The sequence below is a fragment of the Pseudonaja textilis genome, chromosome 2 (genome assembly GCF_049901715.1).
Source record: "Pseudonaja textilis isolate UNSWEBS1 chromosome 2, rPseTex1.2, whole genome shotgun sequence".
In the NCBI taxonomy this organism is placed as follows: domain Eukaryota; kingdom Metazoa; phylum Chordata; class Lepidosauria; order Squamata; family Elapidae; genus Pseudonaja; species Pseudonaja textilis.
In genome coordinates this window covers 106,050,184-106,069,944 of record NC_141991.1, presented here as the reverse complement: position 1 = coordinate 106,069,944, position 19,761 = coordinate 106,050,184, and the positions used below count along the sequence as shown (strand labels likewise).

Sequence of the window (19,761 nt, the reverse complement as noted above, 5' to 3'; positions counted from 1 at the left end):
AACAGTCTTCCTCCTGAAAACTAGGCATTGCTTAAGGCAAAATACAAATAAAAATTAATGTACAAAAAAGCTCCCGAGAGACCTGGGAACCATTTATGTGAAATGCCTTCCTGCCAGTGATGGGATTCAAAAAAATTTACTACAGATTCTGTGGGCATGGCTTGGTGGGCATGGCAGGGGAAGGATACTGTGAAATCTCCAGTCAGAGGTGGTATTTGCTGGTTCTCCAAACTACTCAAAATTTCCGCTACTGGTTCTCTAGAACTGGTCAGAACCTGCTGAATACCACTTCTGCGTCCTGCCAATTCTCTTCTATTTCTGATTTGTTCACACACTCAAGACCCACACCAGATTTGAAGGGAAGGCATGAAGGAAGCATTTTCTTCCAGCCTCTGCCTCTTCCTAACAATGGTAGAAGCATTATTAACTGGCCCTTTAACTACCCTTTATCCAGACCATTGTAAAACATATATCTGAAAGAAGCATTACCCCTTATTACATCTCCGAAAAGAATGTTGTTTCTAACAGCCTTTTCTATACAAGCAAAATGGAGTTTAGTACATTCTAATTGTTTTCACAATGTTCTATGCTTACTGAATTTGGGGAGATTATAAAAATAAGATGGTGCAAGAAAAGCTAAAACGTTCAGGAGATAACATTCTCTTAAATTATATACCTATTACATGGAATTTGAGAACTGGACTCTCTGCGGATTCTGAAAATAGATTCTTTATGCCATTACTATGGCCATAAAACTGATATTGCAGCATTGAAAAGATAAATATATGGCCCCTTTCATGCAGTGAACTGAAGATTGGATTGCACTTGCCACCTACAAATGTATTGCCTATAGTTGTAGACTTTGTATGGAATATGCGACTCATTTATAAAAAATACAGTAGTTTAAGAATACAATCGTTATATAAGTGTATTAGGACTATATATATGTACTTGTCCCAAAGGTGCCTTTTCAAGAGACAACTGGGCCTTGTTTTTCCTTTAAGATGTTTTGCTTCTCACCCAAGAAGCTTCTTCAGTTCTGACTGAATGGTGGAAGATGGAAGGATTTATATTCCTCACAGTTGTCTGGTCATTAGCCCTCTTTCTGAGAGTTGCTGAGGCCACTTGGAGGTTTATCTGTATCCTTGGGGTCACCTGCATAGTGCAAATCGGTGTGGAACCTTCTTGGAACTGCTGAAAGGACCATATTGTAACAGGAGAATGTACTTGTACTTGAATAATATTCTCGTTAGATAAGCATACATAGAATTATTAACTGGTTCCTGGTAAAATGATTTATTGCACTATGTTTTTTCTCTGTCATATTTCTTTCATTTTTTCTTAAAGCTTTTTTATTGATTATACAGCAATAAATAATAACAATAAAAAAAATCGTATTTCAGGCCAACCAATCCCATCTTATGCTAAATCAGTTTGTAAAACCACAGTTTGCTGACTGAGCAACAACGGTGTAAATTTGCATAAATCAAGCTCAAACCAAATCTCATTTATGATTATCTTCTACAATGAGTATTGGGTATTAGGCTTACATGTCTTTAAGCTCCCTACTTTTCTCACCAGGAATCATTTAAAGTAGGGCAGGATATATTTGTGGCTCATAGGAAAGTTCTTGGGCTCCGTCCTCTTCCCCCCCTTTTTTATTCTGATGGTCTTGGGATGGAAATTGATTTTGTATATCCTGTATGGGTGGGTATATGGGTAGGGCTTTATAGTAATTTATAGACCACATCACAGCATGTAGCCACATCAGTGAAAGTATTGCAAGATGATCTGAGGTGAGGTGATCATATAAACATCATTGAAGAAAAGAAATGAAGTCAGAAGTTTTGTATCCAAACTGCATATGCTAGCTCAGGGGTCTCTAACCTTAGCTTTGCTGGCTGCGGAATTCTGGGAGTTGAAGTCCACAAGTCTTAAAGTTGCTAAGGTTGAAGACCCCAGCTTGCTTGTATTTTTTTCTTATTTAAGGGGGAAAAAAAGAACCTTCTTGGTGGTGGCACTTTCTTTATGGAACATCATTCCCCCTGAGATGTGGTTGCCTCCCATTCTCATCCAAAAAGCTTGGGGTTCATCAGTGGGTCTGGGGACCCCACATGGAGACATAGCCCATTAAATAGCTGATTTGATCATGTTATTGCTCCCATGGATGTGGGGTCTGTTTTTTTAAATGCGTTTTTATTACATGGTGGATTTTTTTAAATGTTGTAAATCAGCCAGAATCATCTATGTGAGTTGGGTGGCTATATAAATTTGTTTAATAATAATAAAAATAAATCAATAAAAAATAAATGTACAGACACAATTTTAGAAAATGTTATTCTATTCTGAATAAAAATCATTTCATTCAAGTGGGACAAGCCGTGAAGGGGTATTCCAGGCATCTGTCTTTTTCCTCAATCGTTGATAAAGACCCCATATATTATTCTTATGATTCTTTATCTAAATATTTCATTTAATCAATCTTGGTTACTCTTGGAAACTTCAGCAGGGTCTGATCTATTTAGTAGTGGGATGAGAGACCACTGAGAAATCATGTGCTATGAACCAGATTGGGAAATATCTTGGAAGTATGCTTGTATGAGCCATTTTTATATTGCTGTCAAGAAACAACATAGATGTGTCCATGAATTCACTAGAAATCACATTCAACTTATGAGAATTTATCTTATCTGGATCAAACAATCTGTCAAACAGGAGAATGTCCTCTGATTGCCCTTTAATAAAGGACTTTCTATAACACAAATTTTATGGTCATTATAATTCAAGGGTAATCTTAAGAACAGACACCTGACATCTCACACATGAAAGAGCCCATGGAGAAGGAAGCTTGTTGATGTTCACAAGGTTACCATTTGTGGCAGAACTTCCCTTCCCAACTGAAAGATATGTTGCCAAGAAAAAGAAGTCTCTCTCTCTCTCTTTTTTTAAAAAAAATAGTTTTTAAAGCCAACTGGAAATTCTTCACTAAAACAAAGAAAGGGTATCTCATATTATTGGACAGATCACTCACATTGAAGGCAGGCTAGTACTTAATCAAATATGTTGCACTGCTGCTATTGTAAAGTTTTGAACCACCTTCTGATGTCTTTGTTTTTTTAAATTCTACATAGCCTAAGATCCAGAAATTAAATGGCTGATGTGAATATGGATATGAAGTAATGGGAAAAAATCCAATTGCTTAATTTCACGTTGTTCTTAAAAACATTGGAACAGAACTAGTTAAGAATTGGGCAGTCCCAACAGCATCAGGGATTCTTAATTATCTCTGCTCTCATTTGGGGGTGGGTGGGAAATAAGCATGTAAACAATAACAAAGTTGTTGTCCTTGGTGTATTGAGTTCAGTTGCAGAGAAAGACATTTTAAATTATTCAGGAAGATTTAACTGAATAACTTCATACATTTTGTTCGCCTGTACAATTCATTTTTCTATCATGGGGGATTGGGTCAGCTCTTTTCTTTGTAATATAAAAAAAAATCTGCAAAAATATATGCATTCTGTATGCACTTTCTCCTAATAATATTCATTTTTAAATGCATTTCACCTAATGTATGCACTCTTGCAAGCAATTTTCTCCAATATGGTATATCTTTAATGTATTTTTCCATAATAGGATACTGTAAGGTTTTTGTTTTTTTAGGGGTGGACATTTTGGACAATTTCAGAAGTAGATACTGGGGAAATTTGCATGAAAATGCAAAGTAGACTTTAACATCCCTAGCTCAGATAGCCATGCTTCTGACATTTTTTTAATGTCTTAACAGCTTCATTGTAGATATATAGAACTCCATATAGCTATAGTATTATTTTTCTTAGCCAATCTCTGCACAAGAAAATTGGTCTATTTATGCTTTGCCTATTATAATGTAAATTTTGCTAAGAATTAAAACTCCTCACAAAGGTCATGCAATTAACAACCTGAAATTTAAATGATAACCATTGTGGACCTGAATCTTGATTCCCAAAATATGTCTTAAAAGAGCTAGTATGGTATGGTGGCTGATTGGTTGAACTAGGATCAGGGAGACGTAGATTCCATTATGAAGAGAAACCTTTTCAGTGTCTATGGCGCTGTCACTTTCCTTCAGCCCAGCCTACTTCATAGGATTGCTGTGTAGGAATATAATGAAGGGAGATACCTTGTAAAATGTTTTGAGCTCTTGGAGAAAAGGATGGATATAAATCTAACCAAGTAACAGAAGTAAAAATATCAATAAAGTAAATATTAGGAATCTTATACTTTGATTTGCAAAATCCAGACAGCCCCTAGATGGCAGCAGAAGAGTAGAAATTTTGCCTCCCAGATATGGTATTCTACACTGGAACATTGGGGCACACTGCATTTTACTGTTTGATGGCAGGTCTATGTTTGAATGCTAGGGAAATATGCATTACATTACAGTGTGTCTGTAGGTCCCCAATTGTTTCTCTTGTCCTCTCACCTCCCGCTGCTTTGTAAATGAAAATTTGTTTTAAAGAAGTAGAGAAGAATGAAATGACAGCAATAAATTTGATGAGTAACTTAGCTTTGTAGGGGGCGTACATATAAATATTATACAGAACGAATTTGTTCTCTGTCCTTTACTTTCATCTCAAGGTCTTTCTGGCATTATCATGAAAGAAACAATAAAAAAAACCATAGGCTTGGTTTCTCAGCCGACATGATAAAGAAATCTATGGATAAATGTATTAAGTAATGAAAGTTAATGCTGTTTGTAATGTTCTCTGAACGTGTTTGCAAGAAATAATTCCCATAGCTGTGGAAATATTTATTGAGTAACAAACCTAAGGTTACAGCACAAATCCTGGAAATGCCAAATTATTGATATAACTTTGGTTGGGTGGCCATGTTAGACTATTACATCAAATATAAGAATCGTGTGATATATCAAAGACAAATTCTTAACACATAAATATTTGTGTTCCACCTTCCATTTCACCATGTATATTGATTGGATTCCTCAGAAGTATACCTAATACTCCCTTTCTTCAGCTCTCACCATTTTAAATGTAGCCAACTACAAACTTTAAGGACTAGAGTTTTATTTATTTATTTATTTATTTATTTATTTATTTATTTATTTATTTATTTATACTTCTCTGCTGGTCCTGCCAAACCAACTGGGAATCAGTTCAATTCTCAGCACTTTGAATATGGAAACAAGAAGGACTTCTTGTATGTACTTATTAATCAGGTTCTACTTTTAACATTCCCAGGATTGAGGCAGAGGTTTAAATCTCTGGACCACAAATGAATAGAGTAGCACAAGAATAGGTAGTTCTTAACTTATGACCACAATTAAATCCAACATTTCTTTTGCCAAATAAGACATCTGGCATGAGTTTTGCCCCATTTTATGACCTTTTTTCTTGCCACAGTTGTTAAGTGAATCACTGCAGTTGTTAATTAGTACCACAGTTGTTAAGTGAATCTGGCTTCCCCATTGACTTCGCTTGTCAGAAGGTCACGAAAGGTGACACTGGGACACACAACGGTCATAAGTATGAACCAGTTACTGAGCATCTGAATGTTGCTCATGTGACCATGGGAATGCTGCAATGGTCATAATGTGATAGCTGGTCATAAGTCACTTTTTTCAGTGCCATTGTAACCTTGAACACTCACTAAATGAGCTGTTGTAAATTGAGGACTACCTGTAGTACTGAAAAGCACACTATCTTTATTTTAAATTAGAGGACTGCAAGCTACAAATACAACTTTCTCAGTGGGCTGTTTCTGTGAAGGTTGTTGCATTTTGTTGTGCCAACCTGCTTCTGCTGTCTCTACTGCTAGTAACTAACAAAGTGTTCACAGTTTGCCACAGCGTTGACACCATCCAGTCCTGCCACTGGGGAGGGGAGCTTCAGGTACCTACCTTCCTGACACCTCCAAAATCTGAAGGATCAGAGGCAGCAAAGTTGCATCATCTCACATGAGCAAGTCATTGATGGTTCTTCGAGTGTTAGTATACCAAACGTGGCAGTATAGATAAGCAAGACAAAAAAAATAGAACTTACTTTTAAAGCCAGTTTTAAAGCTTGTTTGTTTGAGCATATACCTAATTGGGTTTTTTTTAAAGGCTCTTTTCCAGATAATCTGGAAACTGCTATGTTGTCTTTTTCTTACTTAGCATTCTCTGCCTTAAAAGTTATGCAGGGATAATATTTGGAAAAATATATAGCCACTAAGCTGAAAATTGGCAGGATTAGAAAATGAAAGTGTTTCAAACGCTCTGAAACTTCTTATTGGAGTCTAATAGAGAAGCTCAACTCAGTTTTTCTATGAATACAGATCCCTCATATCCAGGACATAAACTGTCTCAATTCCTTCTCTCAGAACGACGCTATATTGCATTGCACACCAGAACAACTAGATTCAAGAACAGTTTTTCCCCCGAAAGCCATCACTCTGCTAAACAAATAATTCCCTCAACACTGTTCAACTATTTACAAAGTCTGCACTACTATTACTGTTAATCTTCTCATCACTCCTTATTGCCCATCCCCTCCCACTTGTGACTGTATGACTGTAACTTTGTTGCTTGTATCTTTATGATTTATATCGACTGTTAGTATGATTTGATTGTTTATTGTACCCTATAACTATTATTAAGTGTTGTACCTGATGATTCTTGACTCTTGACAAATGTATCTTTTCTTTTATGTATACTGAGAGTATTTACACCAAGACAAATTCCTTGTGTGTTCAATCACACTTGGCCAATACAGAATTCTATATTCTATACCTATACGGAATCTATGAATCTCAAATTGCAAATAGCTGCCTATTCATGCCTTCTTTGCCTGTTGAATCAGCACTTTGATCTCAATCAGGACCGAGTTACCCAGGCCCATCACAAAATGTTGTATTTGCTTTTGGGGGGCCACCAAGGTTATTGTGTTGTTTTTGCTGAGAAGAAGCTAATCCAAGAACAGAGCATAGTACCATGTAGTAATGTGTGTCAGATCAAAATCTTGTCAGCAACTCCTTCCCGCCTTTTTCCCATTCACAAGAATTAATGTTTGCCCTTTCCATCTGTCTGAATGTATCTCTGCTGCTTCTTGAGCACCACTGTAGAATGTTCTTCTGTTCCTTTCTCTTTCTCTTGCTTTCCTGTATGACTGCAGTGATGGGGACTCTGGAGTCCAGAGGAGTGCTGAGGAAAATGAGTGATATGCTGGAGACAATGGTGAAGAGGATGGAAGTGCTAGCCAGGCTGGAGAATAGCACAGAGTTCCGGAAAGGGGAAGAAGCCCATTTCCCAATGGACAGGTCAGTACCTATGGACTGAACAGTTGATCTGGCATTTCCCAGTGTCGTCCAATATCTTCTAGGTTTAAGGATTGAGATCAATCCATCGCTCCACATGGGATTGATCTGCATGAAGAATGAATGTTTATGTCTGCATGGCTCCAATTTCTTGGCACAATTAGGTGTGTAAATCATTATGTGGAGTACAGAATATAGTTATGGTCTCATAATGCACTAATTGATTAACAAACCACATGAATTGGGTTTACTGATTGTGAGTTCCAGTCCTGCCTTAGTCATGAAAGCCAACTGAGTGACCTTGGACCAGTCACACTCTCTCAGCCCAACTCACGTTACAAGGTTTTTGTCGTGGGGAAAATAGGAGGAGGAAGATATGCTTGCCACCTTGAGTTATTTGTAAAAAATAATAAAAGGGGGATATAAAAACACGTGAAGCAAAAACAAAGCTCATTGGGGCTTAGTGTGATGACCTGGATATATTATGATAGTTGGGTTTTAGCTTAGCCACTGTGGTTTGAAAATGACATTTATGTTTAGCTTACTATGTACATGTAATTTATGAATCTCTGTTCATTGAGTGGTACAGGTGGTATATCAAAAAGAGAAGCAAATATAAGCTTATGTTTGAGGTCACAATGCAACCTGGGGTTGCAGGTACCATATCACTCTTGTGTTCCTTTACTTGTCCTGGCAAGCAAAATTTCAACATGGTTAATTGCAAAATGAAGAAGGAGAGAAAACAGAATGTTCAAGGGACAGTGTTAGGAGAAACAAATTGCATATTATTTTCTGGTGTGTGTGTGTGTGTGTGTATGTGTGTAAAAATTCTATAGCATGAAAGACCCAGCAATTCTAGGGGTTCATTACATGTGATTTCAGTAAAAATTTCATTGTGCTGTCCAGTGGTGGATTCAAATTTTTTTACTACGGGTTCCGTAGGCGTGGCTTATTTGGTGGGTGTGGCTTTGTGATCATGTGACTGGGTGGGCATGCTTGGTGGTCATGTGACTGGGTGGGCATGGCCAACTCAGTGTCACTCAAAACAAGGGGTGCCTCACCTGGCCCCTCCCCTCCCAGCCATTCCTTCCCAGCCTCAACTTATCTATAGTTCTGTAAAAATGTTGTTCACCTTTTTTGACTTTATTATCTGCATACTATAGATGTACTTTCATGGACCATTGAAAAGAGGAAATGGCTCACAAGCTTTACTCAAGAGTGTGATAGGCAACAGGTTTTTAAGGAGCTGCCACAAAGAAAGGGGGACAATGTATTTTCCAAAGAAGCAGAATGCAAACAAGCAGCAATGGATGGAAACTGAACAGAAAGAAGCAACCTAAAACTAAGGAGAAACTTTCTGACAGTGAGAACAATTAACCAGTGGAACTGCCTGTCTCCAGAAGTTCTGGGTGCTCAATCACTGAAAGTTTTTAAGAAAAGACTGGACAGCCATTTCTCTGAAATGGTATAGGGTTCACCCCAAGGTCCCTTCTAAGTATTATTCTGACACCTTTCCCAGCATTTCTACTCAGAGTTTGGCATCCTCAGTTTTCTTGCCTGAGCTGGGGGTTGGACTAGAAGACCTCCAAGGTCCCTTTTCAACTCTTGTTAAACAATGTGTATTTTATGCTCTGGACTATTGACATTGAATGCATGTAAACCCTGAAAAATATGTGGTAGCCTTGGGCAAAAGAAAGGCAGAAAAATCAATCTAGGTGTAGGGACAGTGTAAAATATTAACACATGATAAATAATGGAACAATTTAAAATAATAGCACAGAGTTTTATCTCTCTCTCTCTTCCTATTTTTCTTTCTTTCTCTCCCTCCCCCCCACTCTCTCTCTCACACACACACAAAGAGAGCATTTAACAGACAAGCATTTTGGAAGCAACTCCTTTAAATTTCTCCAAGGCTGGAGTAGATTCCCCTACCCCCTCTGTCAGCCGGCACTCCTTCTCACTACAGACACTTTAACTCACACGGGTAGTGAATGTATATACATATACATATACACATACACATACACATACACACACACACACACTTATATATATATATGCAGGTTTTGGTGTGTTCGGGTCTTTTCCCGTGTAAGATTGAGAGTATCTTGGCTCTCAGTATATATGCTGAGCCCCAATTTAATTCAGACTTATTTCTGAGTCACCAGACTTATGCTTGCACTGTATTTTATCACCATATATTTTCTTTAAAAAAGATAATACAGCTGCCAAGGTTCATAAAATAGAGTAGTAATGCTCCAGATTGATGTATTGATCATCATTGATCCACACCTATAAATTTACCTCAAATGTTAACAGTTATCAGTAGTATCAGAAGTGAAAACTAGCATCACCAGTTTGATGTTGAATATTCAACAGATATTGGACATCAAGGATTTATGTGATCAGTGGATTTCTACTGTATCGCAAACCCAAAGGATTGAAAGTAAAATTGCTGCATGCTGTGGTGATAAGCTCTTTATTATTAAGACACTGTGCAGATTCCATTTGTAACGGTGCTCAGTCCTTTTCCACGTTTAGCTCATTGTTTTTTCTCTCCAGGAATTGCCTTTCGGAGAGAGCCGTTCCCTGCTTTTCACAGGCAGACTACTCTCACCAAAAAAAAAAAGGGGGTTGGGGGAAGGAGGCAATAAAAAGCCGGAGAAGCCTTAGTTTTTGGCTTCATTCCAGCTCAGTAGTCCAAGCCTGCTTTGAAGAGCAATTTCCTCTTTAATGCAGCTATGGGCTGCTTTGAAGTTAAGCTTTGATTAAGTTAGTAGCAAATAAGTGGGTGGCAATGTTGACTGCTGGGTTGCTTTGGCAATCTTTCCTCCTCCTCTCCCCCCCACTTTCTTTTAGAAACAAAACCGAAGCTTCTTCCATACTTTCTTCTGATCTCAGAAAGGAAACAGATGAGCAATGAAACGTATGAATAATCAATAATATGAAAAATCGATGCAGGCCTTGGATAATCTTTTTGGAAGCTTAATAGATTGCATTGCATTAAGGCACACATATCATCGAGTTTTGCAGAAAACTAATGTGTTTATCTCCCCCTCCCCCTCCCCTTTTAAAAAAAGAGAAGCCATCACTATATCATTCTCCCAGTGCAAAATAAACTCTGACTTAAATGTGTTTTAAAAGTGCTGTAAGTAATGTGCCTTTGACTGATTTTACTCTACTTGAGAGTTATTACAAGGACGGACTATTTAACCTTGATCTGAAATTAGACTTTGATGGACTTTGGCTGAATTGCAGGGGTGCTATGAAATGTTTGTCAGTATTCAAAATTTTCCCAAAATGTAAAGACATCGAACAAGTCTACAAAAACATGCGACCAAGGGTTGCTGGTTAGAAGGTAGTAAAAATTTGCTTTGTTGCCTTTTGATGCCTGACAACTGCCTGGATTAGTCACTATTGTTTCCTTGGCAAGTTTTTAGTTTAGTTTAGTCTATTGTCATTGCACCTCGTACAACGAAATCGAGCACCATCTTCAGTGCACATCATGACCATGACATAAACAAACACACATCCTTCACACTGCACACATTGAACCGAAAACCCCCAACACCCCACAAACATTGAACTATACAGTAGACTTCAACATAGCTACTGCCCTGGGATAGAAGCTGTTTTTCAGCATATTTGTCCTTGTTTTTATTATTCTGTACCATCTGCCAGGTGGTAATAGTTTAAAAAAAGGGTGCGCAGGATGAGATGGATCTTTGAGAATGTTTTGAACTTTCTTAAGAAGCTATAAAACTCTTCAAAACAGGGGAGAGGGCAACCAACGATCTTCTGGGCAATGACATTAACCCTCTGGAGTGCTTTCCTATCTGCCACTGTGCAATTGGCATATCATACAGAGGTGCAGTAAGTTAAGATACTCTCTGTGGTGCAGTGGTAGAAGGTCACCAACAGTTTTTCATTCAGTTGTTGTTTTCTGAGAAGTCTCAGGTAGTATAATCTCTGCTGGGCCCTTTTGACCAGGGCTGCAATGTGAGCATCCCAGGTCAGGTCCTCTTTTATGGTAACACCCAGAAACATAAAACTGGCCACTTGCTCCACTTGGTCTCCATTGATAAGCAAGGGCTGGATGTCTGATCTGTTCCTTCTTTTTTTTTTTGATTTTTTTTTGATTTTTTAAACACAAACATAAACAAACAAAACATAAAAACATCAACGTTTTTTCCATGAATATACAAGCAGTGCGTCGGTTGGTTTACGAATTTTTTGTGCATCCATTTCATAATCGTCAATCACAGTTACATAGTATAATAACCCATATTCTCAATAAGAGATTAAATACCCTAGTATCATTATTATTCAATCATTTGACAATAATTTTATTCATTCAGATTTTGTGAGATAACTATAATTTACTTGGTACCATTTTGTAACAATTCATATAATCTTCCCAAATCTATCCTAAAAATTTTTTTATAGATATAGTAAAAAAGAAAAAATACATCTTTATATGTTTATTATTTTCTAAGTTTCTACACATTTCACTACTGTATTTTATTATCTAACCATTGATTAAAAAGGTCCCAAATTTTATAGAATTGTTTATCCTCTTGCTCTCTAATTTCAAATGTCTTTGAGAATGTTTTGAACTTTCTTAGGGCAGCGGGAGCTATAAAACTCTTCCAAAGAGGGAGAGGGCAACCAATGATCTTCTGGACAATGACGTTAACCCTCTGGAGTGCTTTCCTATCTGCCACTGTGCAAATGGCAAACTATACAGAAGTGCAGTATGTTAAAATGTTCTCTATGGTGCAGCGGTAGAAGATCACCAGCAATTTTTCATTCAATTGTTGTTTTATGAGAAGTCTCAGGTAGTATAATCTCTGCTGGGCCCTTTTGACCAGGGCTGCAGGTCAGGTCCTCTTTTAGGGTAACACCCAGAAACTTAAAACTGGCCACTTGCTCCACTTGGTCTGCATTGATAAGCAAAGGCTGGATGTCTGATCTGTTCCTTCTATAGTCCACTATAAGCTCCTTGGTGTTATTGGTGTTGAGGACTAAGTTATTGTCTCCACACCACGAAAGCAGCCTGTCCACCTCAACTCGGTAGGCAGACTCATTCCCCCTAGAGATGAGTCCCACTACTGCTGTATCATTTGCAAATTTAGTAATAGTATTACTAGCATGAGTGGGAATACAGTCATGCACATAAAGAGTATAGAGTAAGGGACTCAACACACAACCCTGTGGTCTACCAGTGTTAAGAATAAGGGCTAAAGATATATGATTACCTAATCTGACCCTCTGTGAGTGGCAGACAGGAAATCCCTAATCCAAAGACAGATTGAATAAGACAGGCCAAGGTCCAGGAGTTTAGACACTAGTCTATATGGAAGAATTGTGTAAAATGCAGAACTAAAATCTACAAAAAGCATCCTCATATGGCCCCCCTTGGTTCTAGATGAGTCAGAGCAGTGTGAAGAGTGATGGCTATAGCATCCTCTGTAGATCTATTTCTTCTGTATACAAACTGGTGTTTATCAAATGTAGGCGGAAGACCAGAAATGATGTGCCGGCAGACCAATTTTTTGGAAGTAGTTTGCCATTGCCTCCTTCCTAGAGCTGAGAGTGACTGGCCCAAGGTCATCCAGCTGGCTTTGGACTTCAGGTGGGACTAGAAATCACAGTCTCCTGGTTTCCAGCCAGGTGCCTTAATCACTGCACCAAGCTGACTCACACAGCAAGGTAGTGCTGTCGGTATAACTGTTAAAATCACATATACAAAAGTTTGCTTGTTTGTAAGAATTTATATTTCTGATCAGCTGAAGTTTATACAATGATTTTCAAAGGCAATTAAAAACATTTAAAATACCTGACTATATTAACATAGCAAAAATCAAAATGGAACTTCAAACTGCCCCAGAAAAGCAAAATAGGTTTTCAAAAAACAAAAGAGGAAAGAGATGAACATAATTTGATCTTTGGACAGCATCAATGGTAAATCATGCGTGGGTGCTTTCTGGGTTAAGATTCATTGGAATCACCTCAACTGCTCTTGACATTTGTTTAATCAACGTCAGCTTCTTCCCAGAGGGCATTTCAGCTAGTGGCAATGCTTGGTTGGGCTTAGAAGCTAAGCAGAGTCAGGCCTGATTAATACTTGGATTGGAAACTTGCAAGGTGAATGGAAAGTTGAAAAAAAATCTGAAAAATTGTAATGTCTAATTGCTTCCATACTTTTGCCAGGAAAATGTGAGAGTACATCAGGAACTAATTTTAAAGTGTGCTCTCCTGTATCTTTGATACTTTTATTTTGGCAGGATTGCAACACTCTGCAAAGAATTAGAACAGTTTGGTTGTCTTTTACCAAAAAGCTTTTGTAAATGGGATATTTATCTATAAACTTAGAAATCTTCCTTTTCTATTTTTAATAGAATTGCTCCTGTCTGCAAGGAACCTAATACAATATACTCAATACCCAACTTTGTACTGAGTATTCCATACACTAAGTGGTTGGTTAGGGCTCATCTACATGCCAGATTGCCCCATCCCAAAATATCCAGGGTACACCATCTTATTTATTGATTTCAACCTTATGGCCACTTAACTCACTAATGTAACTCTGGGCAGCTGACAAAGATAATAGCCAGGACTCTGAGATGTTCCAGATTTAAAGACCACAAGCTTGGTTGGGTCCATAATTAAAACTGTCGTCTTCAACTAACATTTTCTCAGTATATTATATTATTGTAGATTAGCTTTCCCTCCCTCCACAGGAAAGAACTCATTGGCTGCTCTTTGTGGATATCGTTTTCCAATATATCTGGGTAATGGCAAAAACTCTTCCTTTGGCATAATTACTTCTTATAGTGAAAGCCCAGATTTTCAGGATTAGCTTCAGAATTAAGGTCCACATGGACTGATCCTAACTGTCAAATAGTTGAGCCTAGCTACTTTCCTACTGTGGAAAAAATGCTTGAAAATCAATGTTAAGTCTTTCTTGGTTTAAACAGGTCTTGTGTTACATAAGAAGTAAAAAAAAAAAAAGCCAATGTGCCTGGATGAAGAAAAGTGTATGAAACTAGAAAAGTTAATTATAAAATGAAATATGTTACCATGGACAGAGTGTAGCTTCAAACCATTGGGATGGTTCTTTGCCTTTTGAGAATCACAGGGTTCATTTGGTGTTAATAATGACTTCCAATTTAGAAAAGGAATCCAAATTTTAAGATGCAAAATCCTATGTAAAAAACGGGGCATAGTGTCAAACTTCTTTACACAACTAATTTGAAGTCTGGGAGAGATGTGATAGATTTTTCCTCCTGATTTTCAGGTTGCCACTGGCTAACTCACTGCAGCTATTTTGACAAACAAATTTGTGGTTTATTAGTTGCTATTCTTTCTGACTTTGACTTGTTCTTTCGTATCTGGTACCTTCTTGGAATTAATAGTTATCAAGGACTTGTTCCTAATTTTAAATTAAATAGATACATTATTGTCTGGCTTGTGTCTGTTTTTGGCTGAGTTGAAATCTATCAGTTCTTCTGTTAGCAGACAGAGAGAATCCAAGCCAAACCCTCACTCTCACTAATAGTTTGCAAAGTATAGGACATAGCAGATAGATTTCTCCAGATCTTATAAAATGACTGAGCCTTGACTTTGCTGTGAAACTTTTACTTTCAGAGACCAGGAAATCTGAGACTGACAAGAAAATTTCAGCTCTTTGGATAGTGATAGTTTCTTTTTGATTTTTCTAATTAATATTGCTGGTATTTGGTTTCTTCTTCTGAACTTAAGTCTATACTATAGCCGTCATCTTAATCCTAAATGGGTTTTCTGCAGAAGGTAGAGCTTCTTAAATGCAGAACCCAGATCAATGTTGCTTCCCATTTTCAATATGTCACTATGAAGAAGAATGAGACTGGAGCCTTGGGGGGTTCCTGAGCCATCCATTACTTCCCACAGATGCACTCACATCCTGGGTAGAAACATGGCAACAGTCCTAAGGCAGCAGCATAGAATAATGGGGGGTTTCTGAGTTCAGGCAGTGTTGATGAATGACTATTGCTGCAATTACAATAAGGACAATAAGGAGGGCACTGGAGAAACAGGGCTTAATCCATTCTCTGTTGAAATCCTGGAGAATTGTCAAGTGTAGATGGCTCTGAGCCCAGGAGCTTTCAAAGCTGTTTGTCTTCTGGCATGGCCAAGCCAGTTTAGCATATTACATAGCAGCATATCTGAACTCCTCTCTGACTGGATTCACGTACCACGCTAAGGTCAAATTTTGTTAATTGTGGTTTATTGTAGAAATCAGTTTGCTCGATTCACACTTCATACTAATCCATAATTGGTATTTTACCAACTTGCTAGCAGCATGCAGTATAACCAGCTACTCTGAGACGTATGGCACGAGTCCAGCTATCACATACATTACACAAAGAACTAGAGAGAACCCTGGATGTTGGATAAAGAAATCTGTCTCATTCATATATTTGCTTGATTAAAAAAAGAGTAAAATTTGAAGCAGCCTTAACATCTGGAATGTGAAATTCAATTAAGGGTCTGGAAGATGGCTCATCCATAATATATATATTTTGTTAGTGTGATTAGTAAAGGTAAAAATTTCCCCTATCCAACTCTAGGGGCAATGTTCATCTCTATTTCTTAGCTAAGGGAGCCAGTGTTGTCCAAAGACACTTCCAGCATGACTGAATGCAGAGGCACATGTTACCTTTCTACTGAAGTGGTAACTATTTATCTACTTACAATTGCATGCTTTCAAACTTCTAGGTGAGCAGGAGCTGGGGCAGGAACAGTGCTTGTACAGTGCTTAGGTCTCGAACCCAAGCTGTCAGCTTTCCAGCTTGACAAGCTCAGTGTTCTTACCTGCTGAGCCATTGCATTCCCCTAATATAATTATTATGATGATATGCCATACCATGCCATACCTTGTAATCAGGCTTGAATCAATTGGGTTTTAGATTTCTTCCAGCATTTTCACTGGGCCAAGCCAAATGTGAAGCTTATTCATACAATTAGCAATGTTGGTTAGTTTTTTTAAATTAAAAAAAGAAACCACCTTGAAAAATGGTGGGACATGACAATTAATAACCAAGAGGAGGATAATTTATATTTTTACTGCTGTCATTTTTCATGTTAGAGAGGAGCTCTGGTTTTTGCTATTTTCTCTTAGTGTTCTCCAGAACTTGGAAATCAGTGGGGATATATGGTCATCATTTTTTTTTAGTTTACAAAATAATATGATATACCATAGCTGGACTTGTCCTTTGAGGCCATCCTTATTGTAAGAAGGGCCCATTCTATTCTCAAATTTATAGCCACTTCAAAACATAACTCAGGCATTAATAGGAATGATACTGTGATGTTGGAACCCTGCTGACAAGTAGAAGTAGATAGTTTATCCAGTTCTTTTTCATTCTGAATGTTTAGTGTTCGTCCATAAGTTTCCTGAAAAGTATTTAGAGGCAGAGGCATTTAAAACAAACTATAATTAAATATTTAAACGAGTGATTTCTACATACAACTCCAACTGACTTCCAAACGTTACTCTTCAGTTAGTTGCAGTTAGTTTAGTTTTTGAAATTTCAAAAGCATTTATGTTTTTGGGAGAAATATGAACAATTTTGTTCCTCTAAGGGCAAATTCAGAATGTTTCTGTAGCTGCAAAAGTCATGTGCCTAATCAGATTTGCTGTATGCCTGAAGTGTTATGAGCTCCATTGTGACATATCTAGATTCTACAATGCGTTTTCTGAAGGCGAAGAGGCTAGAAGTGATTAGCGCAGCCTTTGTGTTAGGGATGGAGTGCTCTCCGACAGCTGTGTCCTCAGAATTGCTTGCAATTTTGTTGGCATAAAGATGTGTAATTATTTGATTATATAGTAATGTATGGCCTCCATAAAGTGGCCAATTAATCTTCATATTTAATTATTTCCAGGAATCAGTTAATTTCACAAATCTAATACATTCGTTTCAGTATTGTAGTTAGTGACTTCACTCCTGGTTACATATAATGAGTCACAGTATTATACTTAAAGGAAGACATGTTTTGTTAGTCTTCTGCCAGCTTTGATCTTTTCACTTCTGAATTGTTGCCATATATAGACCATCTTTAGATAAACTATTGAGAGGCAGTGTGCCTTTCCATGCTTGTCCTCTTGATCTATTCATGCCCTTAAACATCAGTCTAATGGAACATTTAGTTCGCTGCCTATCCTATCCCATTCATAATAGACAATTGTCTGAGAAAGTTTATAAAAGCAAAGCCCCACTGTCTTTTATTATATCTAGGTCTTAATAATGGAAAAAAGCAGCAGCCCTCTTTTATTAAATAGTACTTGAGATTTTGAGTTATATGAATGGCTATCACCTTTTGAACTCAATATCTACAGAAATAACCTAATATGTAAAATATATAAGGGTCTCAGCATCTTCCTTGAACCAGAATATGTACCCCACTGAAGAAAATGATTAGGCAGTAACACTTGACATTGTGCATAAGTAATAATTGACTAGTTGCATGAAAAATAATCACAGTTCATTTTCTGATAAAAAATAATGGTGGGCAGTATTTCACTAAGGCAAGGAAGTATTCTCCAGAAAGTTGCTCTAACAAAACTTTACTGTGGATCATGGTACCAGAGGATTTTAAACAATTGGAAATAAACCTCAAATTATGTTTCTTTAACTACCAAAAAGAAAAGAAAAAAAGAAAAAGATAATGACACCATACTTTATAAGCAAACAATAATGCATTCAAAAGCAAACAGAAAAACAGAGAAACACTACTGGGTCTGAAGGAAGAAAAATGCTAACTTGCTTCTTAGCCAATACCTTTAATAGTTCCTGCCTAAAATACAAGCTTTCAAGGATTTTTCCTAGCCAAGGGAGCCAAGTATTGTCCAAAGACACTTCTGTGGTCATGTGGCCAGCATGACTGTACACCAAGGTGCACTGAATGCTGTTACCCTCCCACCAAAGTGGTACCTATTTCTCTACTCACATTTGCATGCTTTTGAACTGCCAGATGGACAGGAGATGGGACAGGAATGGGAGCTCACCCCATCATGTGGCACTTGGGTCTTCAACTCAGGTTATCAGCTTTCCAGCTGACAAGCTCAGGGTCTTTAACCACTGAGACTTTGTGCTCCCACAATATTAAAAAAAAAAGATATACAAACATCCCTGACCTCTTCTGGGTACTCCACCAACAAAATGTCTTGCTTGTGAGCATTCCCTCCACCCCTACACTCTATAAACCAATGTCTATGTCTAGACTAGCTTCAAAGGGAGCCCCGATGCTCAAAGATGCACTCTTACAAGTTTTGGAAGGGTGATCTGTTTTCCAATGAATGGAATTTTTGTAACCTCTCCTCCACCTCATTTCATAGTTAACCTGAGCAGACAGAGTGGCTTTCATGAATGAAGGAGAATATACATGTCCCAGGATAATGTTGCAGGATCCAATCTGGATTGGTCATTGGGATCAGAGGTTTAATCTTCCAAGCTTTCAGATTTGTGCTGGAGGCCATCATCAGGAAATTTCTCTCTAGCAGACTGTGTGCTTTGGGCTATTCTGTGTGTGGTATTTATATGATGCCTGTTGTTGTGTGTGACTTTTTAGTTGTTGTTTTGGGTGTTGATGGCTGACTATTAAGTCATGGGCTGTTGTTTCCTTGTGCTGCCAAGCTGTCACCTCCTAGTATTTGATAAGCTGGTGGTAAGCCCGCACTCCTGTTGACTGACGAGAAGCCCGTTTCCCAGACTTCAATCACTTCCCTGGCTGTTTTTGTGCCTGTTCATCCAACAATCTTAGTAGCTGCAAAATTGAATGTATGTTCAGGGTGGCTTTACTCAACTTTCAAGGTTCTGGTTTCATACCTATACATTTTGAACTTGTTTCTTCATTCTGGGCCTATTTTCCCCAGTCCAGCAACATGACACCATGGTCACAGCCATTCCGGAAAAGTGCTTAATTGCAGCCATGTCATCATAATTGTAACCGTTCTGAATTTCTCTACCAGGATTTGCTACTATAATTATTATGATGATATAATTGTTGCAAAATGGGCTGATTGTTTGCATTTTTTTTACTTTATTTCCTTCCTTCCCACCCATATATAACTGCTCTTCAGATGCATTTGGGGTGGATTTGTTTTTTTACTCCTCCCTCCCTAATCTTCTGTTAACCAAGGCTACATGATGAAAAAATGGGGAACAGCAGCAAGTGATTTGATTTTTATGGTGAGAGGGTGGATTTTTGTTAATTCACAATTCATATTGTTTGGAGTAGAGCAACTGAAGTTGTGATTCTTCATTTTAAACTCATTTTGAAGATGGAGACTGCAGGCTGAATGAATTAGTGCAAGCAGATATGGCACATTACTCAGTAGAATATGGTTTGCAATCCCCTTTCATGTTTCTGAAAACATGAAGTCTGATTGTAATGTAAATGCTTTGAGTGAAACTCACAAATTCCTAG

General features: G+C 37.8%; 1 protein-coding gene across 2 annotated transcripts in view; it reads left to right on the top strand.

Annotated features, from left to right (window-relative positions):
- Nucleotides 1–19,761, top strand: part of MGAT5B (alpha-1,6-mannosylglycoprotein 6-beta-N-acetylglucosaminyltransferase B) — a 245,105-nt gene that overhangs the window by 95,152 nt on the left and 130,192 nt on the right. For both annotated transcript variants that reach the window (XM_026702067.2, XM_087924789.1), the window contains exon 3: nucleotides 7,149–7,293. In XM_026702067.2, coding sequence (XP_026557852.1) covers nucleotides 7,149–7,293 — 145 coding nt within the window. The remainder of the gene's footprint in view (nucleotides 1–7,148; nucleotides 7,294–19,761) is intronic.